General features: G+C 34.1%; 4 protein-coding genes and 1 long non-coding RNA gene across 8 annotated transcripts; 4 read left to right on the top strand and 1 right to left on the bottom strand.

Moving 5' to 3' along the window:
* The first annotated feature begins 513 nt into the window (after positions 1–513).
* On the top strand, positions 514–1245 carry LOC658705 (mitochondrial pyruvate carrier 2). Its single transcript, XM_965068.5, has 4 exons — positions 514–724; positions 776–816; positions 869–1065; positions 1113–1245. Exons 1-4 carry the CDS (start codon positions 640–642, stop codon positions 1141–1143), a joined length of 354 nt encoding a protein of 117 aa, XP_970161.2. The 5' UTR covers positions 514–639; the 3' UTR covers positions 1144–1245.
* A 108-nt stretch (positions 1246–1353) lies between these two features.
* On the top strand, positions 1354–8813 carry LOC658770 (saccharopine dehydrogenase-like). Of its 2 annotated transcripts, none has more exon segments than NM_001160309.1 (5): positions 1354–1420; positions 2001–2175; positions 5309–5816; positions 5864–6101; positions 8328–8813. In NM_001160309.1, coding segments are annotated over 4 exon segments (1299 nt in total). In that variant the 5' UTR covers positions 1354–1420; positions 2001–2006; the 3' UTR covers positions 8712–8813.
* On the bottom strand, positions 1704–2445 carry LOC135265855 (uncharacterized). Its single transcript, XR_010333700.1, has 2 exons — positions 2332–2445; positions 1704–2274 (listed from the first exon to the last, which is right to left on the bottom strand). It is a non-coding gene; the product is annotated as an uncharacterized LOC135265855 (long non-coding RNA).
* A 1362-nt stretch (positions 8814–10175) lies between the features above and the next one.
* Positions 10176–12301, top strand: LOC658845 (saccharopine dehydrogenase-like oxidoreductase). The gene is made up of 5 exons (XM_008202745.3): positions 10176–10418; positions 10470–10644; positions 10691–11198; positions 11538–11775; positions 11829–12301. Exons 1-5 carry the CDS (start codon positions 10416–10418, stop codon positions 12198–12200), a joined length of 1296 nt encoding a protein of 431 aa, XP_008200967.1. The 5' UTR covers positions 10176–10415; the 3' UTR covers positions 12201–12301.
* Positions 12302–13610: 1309 nt separating this feature from the next.
* On the top strand, positions 13611–16765 carry LOC658918 (saccharopine dehydrogenase-like oxidoreductase). 3 transcript variants are annotated; one of them, XM_064356154.1, is made up of 5 exons: positions 13611–14046; positions 14097–14271; positions 14430–14825; positions 14877–15114; positions 16329–16764. In XM_064356154.1, exons 2-5 carry the CDS (start codon positions 14204–14206, stop codon positions 16698–16700), a joined length of 1074 nt encoding a protein of 357 aa, XP_064212224.1. In that variant the 5' UTR covers positions 13611–14046; positions 14097–14203; the 3' UTR covers positions 16701–16764. The 3 variants fall into 3 exon arrangements, with proteins under 3 accessions (XP_064212224.1, XP_015838805.1, XP_008200966.1); XM_008202744.3 differs by having other exon boundaries at positions 13613–14046; positions 14318–14825; positions 16329–16762; XM_015983319.2 differs by having other exon boundaries at positions 13611–14271; positions 16329–16765.
* Positions 16766–16875: the final 110 nt, after the last annotated feature.

The following is a 16875-nucleotide window of genomic DNA, read 5'->3' as shown; positions in this document are numbered from 1 at the left end:
CTCGTGATTTATAAGGGATGCCATAAATTGGAAAAGTTTCGGCTTTAGAAGGGAAGTGAAGAAGTGCAATATTTCAAACCCGGGACGCAAAAAGTCCAACACGTAAATGCGGACAGTGATTGTTGACGTATGCGGTTTTGTTGGAGCTTAATCACATTAAAATTAAGCTCGGGGCATTGTTAAAATCACATGCAAATGAGCTGTTCGGGTAGGTTAGGTGCCGACAAGCGAGATTTTCCACTACCCTCATGTAAAATGTGTAAATATTCACACACTCTCAACCAGTTTGCATATTCATAAGGAGCAGCTTTTTGCCCGCAAATATTAGTCAATCCCGCACAAAGCCACAATAGAATTCACACTTTATAATAAATTACTCCACAAAACTAAAACCAAATAATCCCCACGTTTCAATTCGTGTTAAAAATTTATTGTTTTTTGAAATTCTGTTGTGGCGCCTTATTTTGTAATCGCAGGTTGCCAATCGCGCCGACATTCCCCCAAACTTTGACATTCTTGACTTGTTAAATAACCTGTTAACAAATGACATTGACAATGACGTGATATTTGAATTAGATTACCAAATTAGACTAAAGGAATCACAATTCCCTCTACCACCTTATCACAAAGCACAGCGCAATGTCGCAGCTTTACCACAAATCGATGTCAGCGCTTGACAAATTCGTACCTGCGAAGTTTCAACCCTTATGGCAACACCCTGCGGGTAAATATCTACAATTTTTTCATAAACACCGTTAAGTTACGGTAATTTCAGGTCCAAAGACTGTGTTTTTTTGGGCCCCAGTATTCAAGTGGGTGAGTAAATCGTGTTTTTGTTAAATGCAAGTCATGGTCATGTTTTTTGAAGGGTTTGGTGATAGCAGGAATTGGTGATTTGGCGAGACCTGCGGAAACCTTGAGTGTGCCCCAAAGTGCGGCCCTCGCAGCCACGGGGGTTATATGGTCACGGTATTCTCTAGTTATCATACCCAAAAATTGGAGCTTGTTTAGTGTCAATGTTTTCGTCGGATTGACACAAATTGTACAACTGTACAGAGCCATAGAGTGGGTCCATTGTGTGCTTTTTGCCAAAATAACCGATTTTGTTGCAGCTATCAAAGGAAACACAAAACTGACAATTGAGCACAGAACAAATCCCGGAACAAATATTTTTAGATCTATTTTATGATTATCTATTTTTGATAATGTCACGTTTGGTAACTAAATAAAATTTAATAAGCCCAAGTGTATTTTTGAAAAATCCCCCTTAAATAACTTCGGTTGCCTTCGGCGATTGTTCGGCTAGTACCGCCATTGTTGTCAGAATCAGACAGCTGTCATCTGTCACCGGCATTTTTGTAATTAATGTTCTACGTAATTTTGGTTGAAAGGTGTTAAAACTTGTTTTCCGCTTCACTGAGTAAGTTTTTTCTTACAAACTGGTTTTTTAATCTATAAATTTTGTGTAATTCCATTCATAATTTGATTTCCACAAACAAAAAAGTAATTTTATTTGTGGAGCGTTAAGGTCATAAAAATGCATTGTTTTTGTCTCATGATTGCAATAAACGTTGACTATAATTACAGGGTTATTGAAAAACGTAATTCATATTTATCAGGTCTACGTCGTCATGAAATAAAGTTGTAAAAATCAACTTGAAGGTTGTGCAAAAACGCGAGTAATTTTTAACCTTAGGAATGTCTTTTTATCAATGATACTTGTATACATTACACGTCTATTTTCGTATCACTATTACACAACTGGATTGATTCGTGCCGTGTTCTAAATTTACCAACCTTTCGATTATTTGTTTTTTTAAATCAAATCATTCGTTTGCAAGCAATGGTAAGATAAGATAACAATTTTTATGTCTGCAAAACTAGTCTATCCCTTAATCCGGCTCACAATTCGACCTATTTTATGTCCTAAATATTTACGTGCTTTAACAGCGCATAAATTGCTTCACGCTCCGAAAATAGCATTTTCCACGCTTTTCCAGTCGAGAATGAGCCGAGACCTGGACGTGATAATCTTCGGAGCGACCGGTTTTACCGGAAAACACTGTCTCCCCTTGATTGAAAAATTTTCAAAAAAGCTGCAGCTAAAATGGGGTGTTGCCGGACGTTCCGAGAAAAAACTCAAAGAATTTCTAGGCCAGTGCGAGAAAGAGACAGGTAAGTTGTCTTCAACGTGCGTTCAGTTGGTCCAAACATTTTCAAATTTTCAAAATGCACTTACGGCATTCAAAAGTGGTCGGAATGTGCTGAAGAATGCTAAAAAAAATGCTATGTTAATTTTAGAGTTTTTTGTGTTTTTTTAGTTGGGCTAACTTAACGGTGGCCGAAGTACTTCAAGTGCTGAACAATGTTTAAAATGCTGGTGAACACTGTATTTTAAATAAAAAGTGCTAGGAAAATAACGGATTTTTTTAATTTTAAATAATGGTTAGGGTAACTTAACAACAGCCCAACCGCTTTTTTATGTTAGCTAAAAGGTCTTAAAAATGCTGGCGAATGGTGTATTTTATTCACAGAGTACTAGGGTAATTACATTAGTTTTTAATTTGAAAAAAGTGGGCTAACTTAAGTTAAAAGACTTCAAAAATGCTGGCGAATGCTGTACTTACTTTACTAGTGCTACAAAAATTACGGTTTTTCAATTTATAGGTGGTATAGTGGCGGTCAGCTCGATTTGCGTGTGCGTCATCAATTTCATTTTTTCATTACCAACACAAAGCTATAAAAAATTATCAAAAACAATGCAAATTTAAACAGCTAAGGGCTATCTAAGGGTGGTATCCTTGAACATTAATTTACATGTGCACTTCGACAACACCGTCAAGTGTCACGAATTTGTCAAACTGACATTGACAGTAAATTATAGACGTCGTCGCATGGTTGTCGAAAGTGTTATCGGTGTTAATCGCAAGTATTTTCTGTTCGTTTATTGTGTTTTGTGATTTGCGTTTCGTTAGATTTTTGATTCTGCGTTTATTAGTTCTTGTTTTGTGAATCTGTATTTTTTGTAACAACTCATAATTTAAACACTTCGTAACCTCAAAAAATATTTGACAGTTTTTGACCGCTATGCCCCTTCGACCATATATCATATAGACTGGGCAAGGTGAGATTTGTTTTGAAGCCAACATGTGCAGGTGGGGCAAGGGGAAATAAGGCTTGGTACGCGAATTTGACTCTTAGGTACCCCTTCTCTGATTGGTCCATTCAAAATATTTCCAAGTGTTTCGTTAATATTCGTCAAACTTCGTGCTTCACGATTGTGATTAAAGGGAAAAATTGTGAATTTTGGGCTTAAATTTACTTGTGAATGGGTAAAATCTGGTTCTTGCGTCGAAATATACAGGAGAAAGTATTCACAAGGGGTATTCATCGGTAATGTCATCCGTAAGTAAGAAAATACAGGTGTTAACCTAAATCTGGAAACACACCAGTGGCGTCGTAACGTATTCTGATTTTCCGCTTTGATACTGAATATTTTTGAATATTACAACTCTGACGACATGTCATAAGATAGAATTAGAAGTATTTTAACTAAGGCATTTTTTTTGAAACTCGAAAACTTAAATTATTTCTGAAACTTGTAATGTTTTTTCAATTGTTTGCCCCTTGACTACGAGCTGCCATTGAACAAGGAGTAAGCTTCCTCTTGCCCCTCACTCCTCGCACCCATACATGTTGGCTTCAAACAACCTGCCTACAAACTCGCTTTACGGCGAGTCTATATGATATATGGTCGAAGCTATGCCCCTGCTATGTAAACGTAGTGACAGAAATGTCAGATGACGCACACGCAAACGGAGCTGAGCGCTACCATAGTAATATCACCGTAAAGACATATCAAACGCCGGATATATTTTTCAAAAATTTCTTAATAGTGATAACTACTGATACATTTATTTCACGTACCCAATATTCAAGTCTAAAGTCTGCAAGTACTGATCAAAAAAAATTAGGGATATTACAACATTTTAAAGAAAATCTGCAGAAGCATAAAAACCATTCATGTCTTTTCTTTGAATCTGCTTAAATAAAAGAATTCAAAAAAAGCACATGAATAATATTTTTTACTGATGGATACAAATCAGGTACAACTGTAAACTATGAGATTATACATAGATTGGAGTTGTACCGGTAAAAAAAATTATCCATATGTGCTTTCAAACTTTTAAAAACAGCTTCGGTTCTAATGCTGGGTGTAGTTGTTTTGTTAGAAAAAAATCAACTGTTTATTGGCGACTTTACATATTAGTGGATTTAAGTAGATATAAAGAAATGAACATGTGATTAATAAAAACAAAATTTTTAGTTTTTAATTCAAATTCACAGTTTTGCCTCAAGAATTTCCAAAAATGTTTTGATCGTAGCCTCAGCATCTAATTCAAGTTTCTTTTCTGAAATTGAGTGTATGATAGAGCTTAGAAGCCAGCTTAGAATTTTTCGAAATAGGCTTGAACGATTATTCGTCAGATCAACAAAGCCGATAAATTAAAGGGATGGATTAAGAAGGATCGGAAAAAATGAAAAATCGATTTTTTTTTCTATAGTTAAAGTAAAATATAAAATAGGTCACTAACTCTTCTTAAATTAACAATTTTTCTTGTTTTGATTGGTGTACCCTTTTAGGACATTATATTCGCACCCAGACACTTTACACCTCTTTGTAATTTACCTAAAATTCTAAAAAAAAACATCGTAGGTGATTTTATCGTATAGATTGTAAAACATTTTCACAAATTGTAAAATGTTTACTTGTACTTGTATGGTGTGTTTTTATAATTTAAAGTTAACGATTTTTTTCTGCGTAGGTGTATTTTGAAGTAGTGCCTAATTAAATTTTCAACAAAATGTGTAATTGTAATTCGATTGTGCATAGAACAATATGGTCACAATTTTGATCATCAAATGTACCCAATAAAATTCGGGTATGCATTTTTGTATACTTGTATCTAAAAAAAAATCAAAAATAATTCACCCTGTATTATAAATTGGAAAAAGAAGACAAAATTTAATCGACACACAATTAGGAAAAGGTAGTTGTTATTATTATTTTAAGGTCCTTTGGCTTGGCATTTTTAAAGGTCTTGTAAATCCCAAAAAACAGATTGTTCAGCACATGAAGTGGTTAGGCCACCGTTAAGTTAGCCCAACTAAACAAAAAAATCTCTATAACTAACGCGGCAGTTTTTAATAAATAGAGGTATTCTTCAGAAATTTTGAGTGCCGTATGTGCTTTTTGAAAATCTGAAAGTGTGTCTTAAACGTTGCAAAATGTATTACAAAAAATTAGGGGCTTCCCTTGAGAAAATCCCAATCGTCGTGGCCAACGTGCAAGACGAAAAAACCCTAAGTGAGATGGCCCGCAAGGCCCGGATTATCATAAATTGTTGCGGGCCCTATCGCTTTTTCGGGGAACCGGTGGTCAAGGCGTGCGTTGAAGAGGGCACCCACCATGTCGACGTCAGCGGGGAGCCCCAATACATGGAAGCAATGCAACTGAAATACCATTCCCAAGCCCAGGAAAAGGGGGTTTACATAATCAGCGCTTGCGGCTTTGACAGTATTCCGGCCGACTTAGGGGTGGTTTTCTTGCAAAGAAAATTTAACGGGACTTTGAATTCCGTTACAACGTTTTTGGATGTGTGGGAGGAAGGGGGGTTTACGCCAGGGCCGTCGATTAATTACGGGACTTGGGAGTCAGCGGTTTATGGATTGGCTTACGCCAATGAATTGAGGGGTTTGAGGGCACAGTTATTCCCGAATAGATTGCCGAGTTTTAAGCCGAAGTTGCAGATGAAGTATGGATGGATTGGGTGTTGGGAGTTTTATACAATTTTTTTTCTAGAACTACTCCACACAAAAGTGAATTGGTGGAGGGGTGGGTGCTTCCATTTTTGGGGTCTGATCGGTCGGTGGTTCGACGTTCGCAACGACTTTTCTACGAGAAAGAATCCAAAAGGCCGGTTCAAGTCGAGACTTATTTCACTGTTAAATCTTTCATGGGTGTTGTAGCCATGTCTATCCTGGGATTGATTTTCTCGATTTTGGCGAGGTTTGAGTTTGGTCGTAACCTTTTGCTTAAGGTAAAGATTATTTAAATTGTATGGAAATAATTGTTTTTATATTAATTGAGCGAAACAATTGTGTTTTTAACATAAGAAAATCAGAATTTTCTGTCGAGACTAATAATAAAAGCCATTCTGTTGTTAAGAAACAGTTTCAGACGAAGAATATAAATATTTTTTCTATAAAACATTTCACTTAATAATCACATTGCTCAACAAGTTTTTTTGTTGTTACACTCGTTAATCAAATTCAATATTTTTGGTGTCCTACACGAGTAAGAGAAAAAAAAGACTTCAGTTCCATCGGACTTTTCAAATATTTGGCAGTGTATTCCAAAAGTCCTACATTCCCTCATTGTTTCTTTCAGAATATCATTGGAAATATTTGTAAGAAAAAAAAAGTTTTCAGTGACTTAATATTAATTCATTAATATTTATTATGTATAATATTTATTGTATAAAGATTCTGAAAAAAATCACTTACTAGGGAAATAATAAAATATTATTTATTAGCAAACGCTGATGTACAGAAGGCAAGTGTGCTTAAAGAATATTTTTATTGTATCTCAAAAATTAATAATCCGACACAAATAAGCGATGCTACTCAATAATTTATATTTTTTAGATTTTTTTTACAGATTCTTATAATTACAGTTAATTAAGTAATTAATATTAAAACGCTACATAAAAAGTATTTCTTTATCATTCTAAAACTAATGATGTTTAAATGTTGTTTTGAATAGAATCAATAATAACTAATAACGTATTGGTTACTGCAACGAGCTTTTAATAAATAATAAGTTTCTTTACTAAATACCTTTAAAGTTCACAAACATTTAACGAACTAGTTAAAATATGAGAGGAGAAAAAATTCATATAAACGTAATTTTGGGGATATCAACAATTATTGTTATGACAATATCTCTATTACTTTGTGCGTATTAACTGCGTACTTTTGTGAAGTAATAAAAACCAATGATGATTTTTCCATTTTATTTTGTTGATTTTTTCTATTTTAGCTTTTTTATTCGTACTCGCATTTTTACCACATTTTTTGTGTAAATTTATTAGTTATTTGACAAGACAAAACTGAGGGTTTTTACCTATTAGTCTTGTCTTATTAATTCTTGTTAAGAATAGAACGATTTTTTAGTGATTACGTTTATCACGTTATTTTTTTTGTCTCACATGTACTTTATGATTTACATGTATATGAACTGTTAAATCTGTTTTAAATCTTTTTAAAATTTTTGAATTAATGTAGTTTCGACCAAAACAATAATTCTCCATTTTGTTTTACTTGTCTTTGAATGAAACCTTGATGGTTAATTACGAAGAAGAGGATTTTATAGGACGTACGATAAATAAAACTATTACGTTCGTCACGACGTTTCGATACTTTACGGTATCATCTTCAAGCTTAGTTTGAAGTACTCGGGAGTTTCTTACTGAAAAATAAGCCAAATTTCCCGGAATTGGCTGAAATGGCATAGCAGCATTGGCAGACAAAACGGCGACTTGCGCAAAATCTTTTAAATTAATTATTTTCGGACTCAGAAACGATATAAGTCGGTCACAACTGTCTCAAAAGATGAAATAAAGTCATAAACTGCTGCTCTGTGTCAAAATCTTTTAAATTAAGTGAGTTTCTTACCCAAAGCTACGTTTTATAACCTGAATTGAAACGAGTGAGTTGCCAAAAAGATCACAATAGACTGGATATTGGCTGAAATAGCTTCAATTCAGTCCTGAAATCTTTCAAATGAAGTCAATTCTAAATTGTATAAGTTGCTTAGAAACAACTAAGACTTAAAGCTACGATTCTAGGGTAAAATCAAAATTATAATATTGGAGAATAAGTATTTTAATAAACCAAAATATTGCGAGACTAGAAGTGTGTGCTAGAGTCTAAATTAATGACTTTCTTGGCCTAAAATGCGATTTTTTTGTAAGGATTGAAAAGCAAAAGTAAGTTAAATAAAGTTAAGTAAAGTAAAGCAGTTGTTTTTATTTTACAATTTTGAATTTTATTAATAAAGGTTGAAAGTTGAAAGAATTTTTATAAATATTTAACTTTCGTTTTGTGTTGTGTTATGTTTTAGGTAATTTTGTGCCAAAGAATCGGAAAAATAGTTTTGAAAAGGACCAAAAAATTTTTAGTATCTGTCATTCACTCCATTAACAAAAAAAAACAGACACACAATCATCTTCATGAATGTAAAAAAAACATTTGTTTGATTTAAGTATCCAGAGAAGTTCAGCTTTGGCTTCTTCAGTCGCGACCCTCCCAGCGAGGAGAAACTCGAAAGGGGCCGTTTCAGCGTTACTTTATACGGAGAAGGTTGGAAGGAAGCGCTTCCTGAGGGAAGTGATGAATATGCAACGCCTCCAAATAAGGCAATTGCGGCTAAAGTCAAGGGAAAAAATCCAGGTTATGGAGCTACGTGTGCCTGCTTGGTGCTTGCTGCCTTAACTGTTATCACTGAGACTGATAAAATGCCACCCGGCGGTGGGGTTTACCCACCAGGGTATGCTTTCGCAAAAACGTCACTGATTGAACAGTTGGACCAAAATGAAGTCAATTTTGAAGTTTTGTTTGAGAAGGATTTACCCACTTCTAAATATTAAACAGCTTGGGGTGGTTTCAGAGTTTAATTAACCGTTATTAACATGTTATTAATTTGTATTCTATTTACGGTGTGATTAATAGATTGTGTAATAAAATCAAAATGAGTTTTATTTAAATCCTTCAGAAAGCCAAAACCTTTTGGTACCACGTGTAAGTAAGTACGAAAAATCAAATTGCAATATTTTAATTTTGTTTCACTTCGTTTGCAAGAATTATAATAAGCAATAAAAGTGCGCATGTGTTACATTTTTTCACGTCAAAATTTTAAGGAGTAGAAAAAGGGTGTTTACAATTTTTTTTTGTAACTGGAAGTGTATCAAATTTTAATTTTGTTAATGATTTATGTAACTTCGATACAGGGTCGCTACAAAATTTGAATACAGCTGAATATTTTCATCACGGTTTAACAGAGCACCTTTAAATTTGGAAAACAGTTAAAAGTGTTTAAATTCTATCATCTGAGATCTTTTTCAATTTTCTATCATCATTTATTCTGAAAATACAAGGCCAACACGGTTTTTTTAAATGGCGCTAAAGGTTAAATTTAATAATTTAAACAATTTATTTCTGAATTAAGTGATGTAACATAAACCAACCTTTATTTTTATTAAAAGGTAAAACAATAAAAATTATTTTTTTTAAATCATTTAACTGTTATTATTAATCTTAATCAAAGTTCAAGCGGTGAAGAATTAACGATAGGTAGACAACATTTTCAAGACTAACAAAATTTTATTTTTTTTTAATTTCATAAGTTCTATATTTTTTTAAAGTTTCAATTAAAATAAAATATGAATGTACTACACCTTAGAACTTAGAATTAAGTTAGCCTTGTGTCCTCAGAACAAATGGAGATAACACTTTGCGATAAGAGATATAAAATGTGCGCGATTTAGGACAAAAATTGATAAAACCTCTGCATTATTGAGTACCTAGTTATTTTTTTTATTCTTCGACACTGTCAAAATTTACGGTTTTTCTCCTGTGTAAGGAAGTTTTGACAACTGTTTGGCATTTCTCAGTACGAAACGTCAGATTATTTTTAACAAATTTAAAGCAATTTTAAGCCTTGCTGAGTCTATTTCGAAGAATAAAATGTTGTATTCAACTCGTTTTTGTGTAAATCGGTTCATTTATTTCGCCTCGTGGATGATAAACCACTCGTTTTCACTCGCGGTTTAAAAATCCACTCGTGAAATAAAGCGTCCGATTTACACTCAAACTCATTAAATAAATAACTATTAAACTGGCTGCATCTAATAAGTAATAATCAAATTTTTGTGTAAATCCATTCATAACGTATGCCTTGATTTCTTTTTAATTTTCTCCTTTCTTTTTCTCTTATAATTTATAATCATATCTTTACGTAAATAAAATACAACACACATCACGAAGTTCATCCAAATTATGTGTATTTCGTGTTGCATTATACTTCTGTGAGACTCTTGATCTTCTGTGATTCAGTTGATATCATCAGATTTATGCATAGTCATGCTGCAGTATAGTTGGTTTTGGAATCCACTCATAGGTTGAACAAAAACGCCAGTAATTTTTAAATCTAGAATCGTCTATTTATCGTTTATACTTATATAAATATTACTCGTCAATACTTCTCAACCAGACTGATTTGTGGCATGTTCTTGAAGTCACCTATTTCATTTATTTCGTTTATTTAAATTAAAAGTAATTTGAGTGCATATACAATGGTAAGTTATAATTTTATAGTAAAACAATCGTTAATTTTCCATGACTTATAGTCACAAATTACCCGAGACTTAGACATAATAATCTTCGGAGCGACCGGTTTTACCGGAAAACACTGCCTCCCCTTGATTGAAAAATTTTCAAAAAAACTGCACTTAAAATGGGGTGTGGCCGGACGTTCCGCCAAAAAACTCAAAGAATTTCTAGACCAATGCGGACAAGAAATTGGTAAGTGGCGCCTTCAATGTGACAAAATTCGTAATAAAAAAATTAGGGACTTCCCTTGCAAACATCCCAGTCATTGTTGCCGACGTACAGGACGAAAAAAGCCTAAGAGAAATGGCGCGCAAGGCCCGGATTATCATAAATAGTTGCGGGCCCTATCGCTTTTTTGGGGAACCAGTCGTTAAGGCGTGCATCGAAGAGGGCACCCACCATGTGGACGTCAGTGGGGAAACCTATTACATTGAGTCAATGCAACTGAAATACCATTCAAAAGCCCAGGAAAAGGGGGTTTACATAATCAGCACGTGCGGTTTTGACAGTATTCCGACCGATTTAGGGGTGGTTTTCTTGCAAAAAAAATTCAACGGCACCTTGAATTCAGCTATTACCATTTTGGAAATCTGGGAGGAGGGGGAACCGACGCCAGGAGCGACGCTTAATTTCGGGACTTGGGAGTCAGCGGTTTATGAAGTGGGATACGCTAGTAAATTGAAGAGTGTCAGGAGACAGTTGTTCCCGAATAAATTGCCGAATCTTACGCCGAAATTGAAACTAAAGTAAGTTTGAGGTAAAATTGTACATTTTGGACTAAGATATTTAGAGAAAAACGAGTGACTTAAAACAAATATCTTCCTTATTATAAAAGATACACATTTGAAACAAAGACACTTTTTACTCAGAATTTTTAACCATTTGTTTTGCTGCAATAACAAAGGTTTATTTGAAAATCCTCTAATTTATAAATTATTTTTATAAAGAACTTACTATGAAGTCTAGTTTAAATAATAATAATATTATATATAGGTAAGCACTATAATATAATTATTTTATAATTATAATTATTTTCTCAAAAATGCCCTAACCCTGTTAGAAAGTTAGAAAATTTTTATTTTTAGATCTATTCCACACAAAAGTGATTTAGTGGAGGGTTGGGTGGTTCCATTTGACGGAACCGATCAGCCGGTAATCGAACGCTCGCAACGCCTTTTCTACGAAAAAGACTCCAAAAGGCCGGTTCAAGCCGAGACCTACTTCGCTATAAAATCATTCACGACCGTTCTAAAAATGGCTTTTATGGGTTTAATGTTTCTGATTTTATCGAAATTCGAGTACGGCCGAAATCTCTTACTTAAGGTAGAACCACTCTTATTAAATTATTACGGTCACAATTTTTTTTTTATTTTAAGTATCCGGAAAAGTTCACTTCAGGATTCTTCAGCCGCGTCTCTCCTAGTGAGGAAAAAGTCGAAAAGGTGCGCTTCAGTGTTACTTTATATGGAGAAGGTTGGAAGGAAACGCTTCCTGAGGGAAGTGATCAATATTCAACGCCTCCAAATAGAGCAATTGCGGCTAAAGTCAAGGGGAAACACCCAGGTTATGCAGCTACGTGTGCCTGCTTGGTGCTGGCTGCTATAACTATTATCACTGAGACTGATAAAATGCCACCAGAGGGTGGCGTGTACCCACCAGGATATGCGTTCGCTAAAACGTCCCTGATTGAACAATTGGATCAAAACGAAGTCAATTTTGAGGTTTTGTTTGAGAAGGATTTGTCCTAAATAAAAATTATTTAATGGGTTTATGTAATCATTACTACTTGTTTTTTATATGTATCGTATTTTAGGAGAGATAAATAAAAGATTGTGTAATAAAATATAAACGAGTTTTGTTTATAAATCTTTTAGAGATAAGCTTAAAAATCAATAAACGTAAAACGAGGTAACCAATTTTGCACCCACAATTATATTTTCCAATTCCTGACAATGTTTATATTTTTTATAACATTATAAAGGCCACTTGAGGTCCCAATTAAAATTTGCACCCCCCAAAATCCCCGATTTCGTCCAAGTTTAGACAAAATGCTTAAACATGACAATTTCAACATGAAAAGAGACCAAAATATTTTTAATTTCAAAGACTTTTTCTGCAGTCTTCTTAGCGCCCAGAATAAAATAGGAAGCAGGGTCGAGTGACACATTATTTTGAAGCTGCTTTAATTGTCTATGCAACCATATTTTTGTTTCCAATTTTGAACGTTTCTTTTGTTATGGGAATCACGAAATTGTTTTATGATCATTTAAATTTTGAAAATTGTCAATCTGGAACACTTTGGTTCAAGTTTTCAACGGTTTATGGTACGAATGTTGTTATCTTATCTACGCTAATATATTTTTACGTCTTGAAGCCAATAAATTGTAGCTGAATTGTTGTAGATACAGTAGAACCTCTCAACAACGGACACCGATGGGGAATTTTTAATTGTCCGTTGTGGAGAGGTGTCCACTATTGGGAGGTTTCACTGTAGTTAAATTATCATTTTTTACACACTTTCTATTTGATACCATAAATGATTTTCATAATTTTTCCTGGATTTTTCAGGTAACAAATCCAAAGAAACTACATTAGCTGCAATTCCAGCCCCTGGATGTAGTATACTGTATATAATTTTCACTTACTTCTGTATCTGTTCTCGCTCAAAATTAGCTTATTTTTGATAACATATTTGTTTCCTTGATAACAATATGCGGTATATGACTTGGACAATAAAAAAATAAGAAAACTTCACAGGTACAATGTATTCAATTCATGTAAAATTATTATACTTGAATAATTGTATACTATATTAATTAAGCAGTAATAATTTTTTTTTCTAAAATGAATCAAAAGAATGAATAAAATGCTCAGAACAACACTTTATTCACACTGTTATCGACAATACGAATTACAATTATTATTTGGCTTCGCCTTTGTGTCCTATTTTTTCATGGATAAAATTTGACGAGTTGTTTTGGCGCCCAATTAACTACATAATAGGTAAAATGCTAGGAAAAGTGGTTTTAATATCCCTAGAATGCCAGTATTTTTGAAAATTCCCCTGAGGTATAAAACTATTGTATGGGTATGCTTCGATTAAGTTCGGGTGTCACCGGGATTTTTAATACTAATTTAGATTTTACAGTGAGTGAAAGATATAAAAACTTGTTTCCGCATTATCACGTAGGTGTTTTCCCACCAACTTGTTTTTAATATTCTAAATTTACGATTGTTGCGTTTCTATTCATAGGTTGATTTTTTTTCAAATGAAATAACATAAGAGCACAAATGTGCAATAATTTCCGTTCGTTTTTTCCTCATAATTGCTATAAATATTGACCATAATTATAGGATTATTAAACAAATTAATTCAAGTTTGTCAGGTTTGTGTAAAGTCATGAAGTAAAGTTGTTGTTAACATCAACGTGAAGGTTGTGTAAAAACAACTGTAATTTTAACCTTAGAAGCGTCTTTTTATCGATTATACTTGTACACTTTACATTACTCATCTATTTTTGTGCAACTGGATCGATTAGTGTTGATTTTTTCAATGATTCCGTTTTTTAAATAAAAACTCGAGTGCTAGCAATGGTAAGATAACAATTTTTAAACGAACGAAACTTTCCTGTCACGCTTTTTAGTCAACAAACGCCCGAAATTTGGACATTGTAATTTTCGGAGCGACCGGTTTCACCGGGAAACGGTGCCTCCCCCTGATTGACAAATTTTCAAAAAGGCTACAGTTAACATGGGGTGTAGCCGGCCGTTCCGAAAGGAAACTCAAAGAGTTTCTCGACCAATGCGGGCAAGAAATTGGTAAGTGGCTCCTTCAACGTTCCAAAATTCGTAACCAAAAAATCAGGGACTTCCCTTGCAAACATCCCAGTCATTGTTGCCGACGTACAAGACCAAAAAACCCTAAACGAAATGGCGCGCAAGGCCCGGATTATCATAAATTGTTGCGGGCCTTATAGTTTTTTCGGGGAACCAGTGGTCAAGGCGTGCGTTGAAGAGGGCACCCATCATGTCGACATCAGTGGAGAAGCCTACTACATGGAAGCAATGCAACTGAAGTACCATTCACAAGCCCAGGAAAAGGGGGTTTACATAATCAGCGCTTGCGGCTTTGACAGCATTCCGGCCGATTTAGGGGTGGTTTTCTTGCAAAAAAAATTCAACGGCACCTTGAACTCAGCAATTACCATTTTGGACGTGTGGGAGGAAGGGGAACCGACGCCAGGATCGACGCTTAATTTCGGGACTTGGGAGTCAGCTGTTTATGAATTGGGATACGCTGGGAAATTGAGGGCTGTGAGAAGACAGTTGTTCCCGAATAAATTGCCGAGTTATGCGCCGAAATTGAAAGCAAAGTATTGATGATTAGGTTGTTTGTTGGGTGTTTTATACAGGTTTTTTTCTAGAACCGCTCCACACAAAAATGATTTGGTGGAAGGGTGGGTGCTTCCTTTTATGGGGTCAGATCAGGCGGTAATTCAGCGTTCACAACGCCTTTTTTATGAAAAAGACTCCAAAAGGCCGGTTCAAGCCGAGACCTATTTTACCGTCAAATCTTTCATGGGTGTTTTAACTATGTCATTAATGGGCATGATTTTTTGGATTTTTGCGCAATTCCAGTGCGGACGAAATTTATTACTTAAGGTATCTCTTCAGATAGCTTGTAACAAAAACTGATTTAAATGACCAAAATTTTCGGCATTTATCAAATTTGAAAGGTTTAACTAAAAATCTGACTAGAGAGTTAATAGTAAAATATCCACCAATGTTTCATTTTTAGCATTCATTTTGTTGGTGGATGAACTTTTCAGAAAATAATCTATAGATCTACTCTCCCCTAACTAAAATAATAGGTAACGTTGTGATGGTTTTGTTTGTGTTTTACATTTTTGCATTTTATTCGAAAATCATTAATTTTAGAAAAAAATTACAAGAGACAAAAACGTTTCTAAATTGAATAGGCTTTCAAATGATAATAATAGCAAAGCCAAACTAATTTGCGGTAAAAAGTTATAAGATAATTTATCACAAGAAGGCACCCCCTTCTGAGACACCTTACATAAATACAAATTACGCTGTCATATGATAAATAAAAATAATGTTCGCATGCCAAATGGTTCAATATTTTTCAAGATATAAAAATAGACATCTTTCTTGGGGACTACTTTTGAAGAGCAATAAATCGATCATAAAATGTTTTTTGAAAAAATAAAAAATACGTATCAATTAATTTTTAAATGTTAATTTATGGTTGCAATATTTACACTCGTTCGTGAGATACCGTGTATTTTTCCAGTATTTGAATTTTTTTATTACGTCTCAAAACGCAATTTTCTGAAGACTCTTTGTGCTGATGTTTCTTTAACTCTTCTCCATCCCAAAACATTGAAAACAATATTCTCAATAAGCCGGAACAAATAAAAAAAAAATGAGAAGTTTGGCTTAGAAAATTTTGTTGCTGAATCATGAGCTGCGTCATGGAAAATCTAGTTGTACATGAATTTTATCCTATCATCCAAAAAAGTTTAAGGATATTCTTGTTTTTTTATCGGGCACTTTGAATATCTCAGCAAACATTGAAAATTTCATACCTAACATAAATTTGTATTAGGTAACAGGAGGACAATTTTGTATTTTTTTGAATTTCTAGCACTTAATTTCCCCATTTGTAAGACAAAATTTTAAATGGCATGACCTCCTTTTGTGATATCTCATTGTATAAGGTACACAACTTACACAAAGTTAACTTCTTTCCGTTTTGTAATTAATTCTTCTTTAGTTCACTCTTCATTGTAATACATTACTCCGGCTTTGTTCTCAATAAATTATGATAAAATGTTTTTTTTGTTTGGTTAAAGTATCCGGAAAAGTTCAGCTTTGGATTCTTCAGCCGCGTCCCTCCCACTGACGAGAAAATTGAAAAGGTGCGTTTCAGCACAACTTTATATGGAGAAGGTTGGAAGGACATGATTCCTGACAGAAACAATGAATATTCAACGCCTCCAAATAAGGCAATTGCGGCTAAAGTCAAAGGGAAACACCCTGGTTATGGGGCTACGTGTGCAAGCTTGGTCCTTGCTGCCATAACTGTTATTACTGAGACTGATAAAATGCCACCCAGTGGTGGCGTCTACCCGCCAGGTTATGCCTTTGCAAGAACGTCACTGATTGAGCAGCTGGACCAAAATGAAGTCCATTTTCAAGTTTTGTTTGAAAAGGATTTGTCCTAGATATTTAGCAGCTAGGGAGTGGTTTCAGAGTTTATATTAATATGTTTTGTATTTGTGGTATGATTATTTTGTAATAAATAAATACTAAAATAAAAACCAGTTGTATTTAAATTCTATTTTCGAAAATTTTCGAAAAACTAAAGAGAACGGAGACTTTTTATTTTTAGACAGTCAA

This window comes from Tribolium castaneum, chromosome 4 (assembly GCF_031307605.1).
Source record: "Tribolium castaneum strain GA2 chromosome 4, icTriCast1.1, whole genome shotgun sequence".
Taxonomy (NCBI): Eukaryota; Metazoa; Arthropoda; class Insecta; order Coleoptera; family Tenebrionidae; genus Tribolium; species Tribolium castaneum.
The sequence above is the reverse complement of the archived record's forward strand: the minus strand, read 5'-3'. Positions and strand labels throughout refer to the sequence as shown.

Coding starts and splice junctions, on each gene's coding strand:
- LOC658705 (XM_965068.5), top strand. CDS start 640: ATGTCGCAGCTTTACCACAAATCGATGTCAGCGCTTGACAAATTCGTA. Junction 725..775: donor CTTATGGCAACACCCTGCGG/GTAAATATCTAC, acceptor CGGTAATTTCAG/GTCCAAAGACTGTGTTTTTT. Junction 817..868: donor GGGCCCCAGTATTCAAGTGG/GTGAGTAAATCG, acceptor TGTTTTTTGAAG/GGTTTGGTGATAGCAGGAAT.
- LOC658918 (XM_008202744.3), top strand. Junction 14,826..14,876: donor GCGCCGAAATTGAAAGCAAA/GTATTGATGATT, acceptor GTTTTTTTCTAG/AACCGCTCCACACAAAAATG. Junction 15,115..16,328: donor GACGAAATTTATTACTTAAG/GTATCTCTTCAG, acceptor GTTTGGTTAAAG/TATCCGGAAAAGTTCAGCTT.
- LOC658845 (XM_008202745.3), top strand. Junction 10,645..10,690: donor CCAATGCGGACAAGAAATTG/GTAAGTGGCGCC, acceptor TAAAAAAATTAG/GGACTTCCCTTGCAAACATC. Junction 11,776..11,828: donor GCCGAAATCTCTTACTTAAG/GTAGAACCACTC, acceptor TTTTATTTTAAG/TATCCGGAAAAGTTCACTTC.
- LOC658770 (XM_064356000.1), top strand. Junction 2,176..5,308: donor CCAGTGCGAGAAAGAGACAG/GTAAGTTGTCTT, acceptor ACAAAAAATTAG/GGGCTTCCCTTGAGAAAATC. Junction 5,817..5,863: donor AAGCCGAAGTTGCAGATGAA/GTATGGATGGAT, acceptor TTTTTTTTCTAG/AACTACTCCACACAAAAGTG.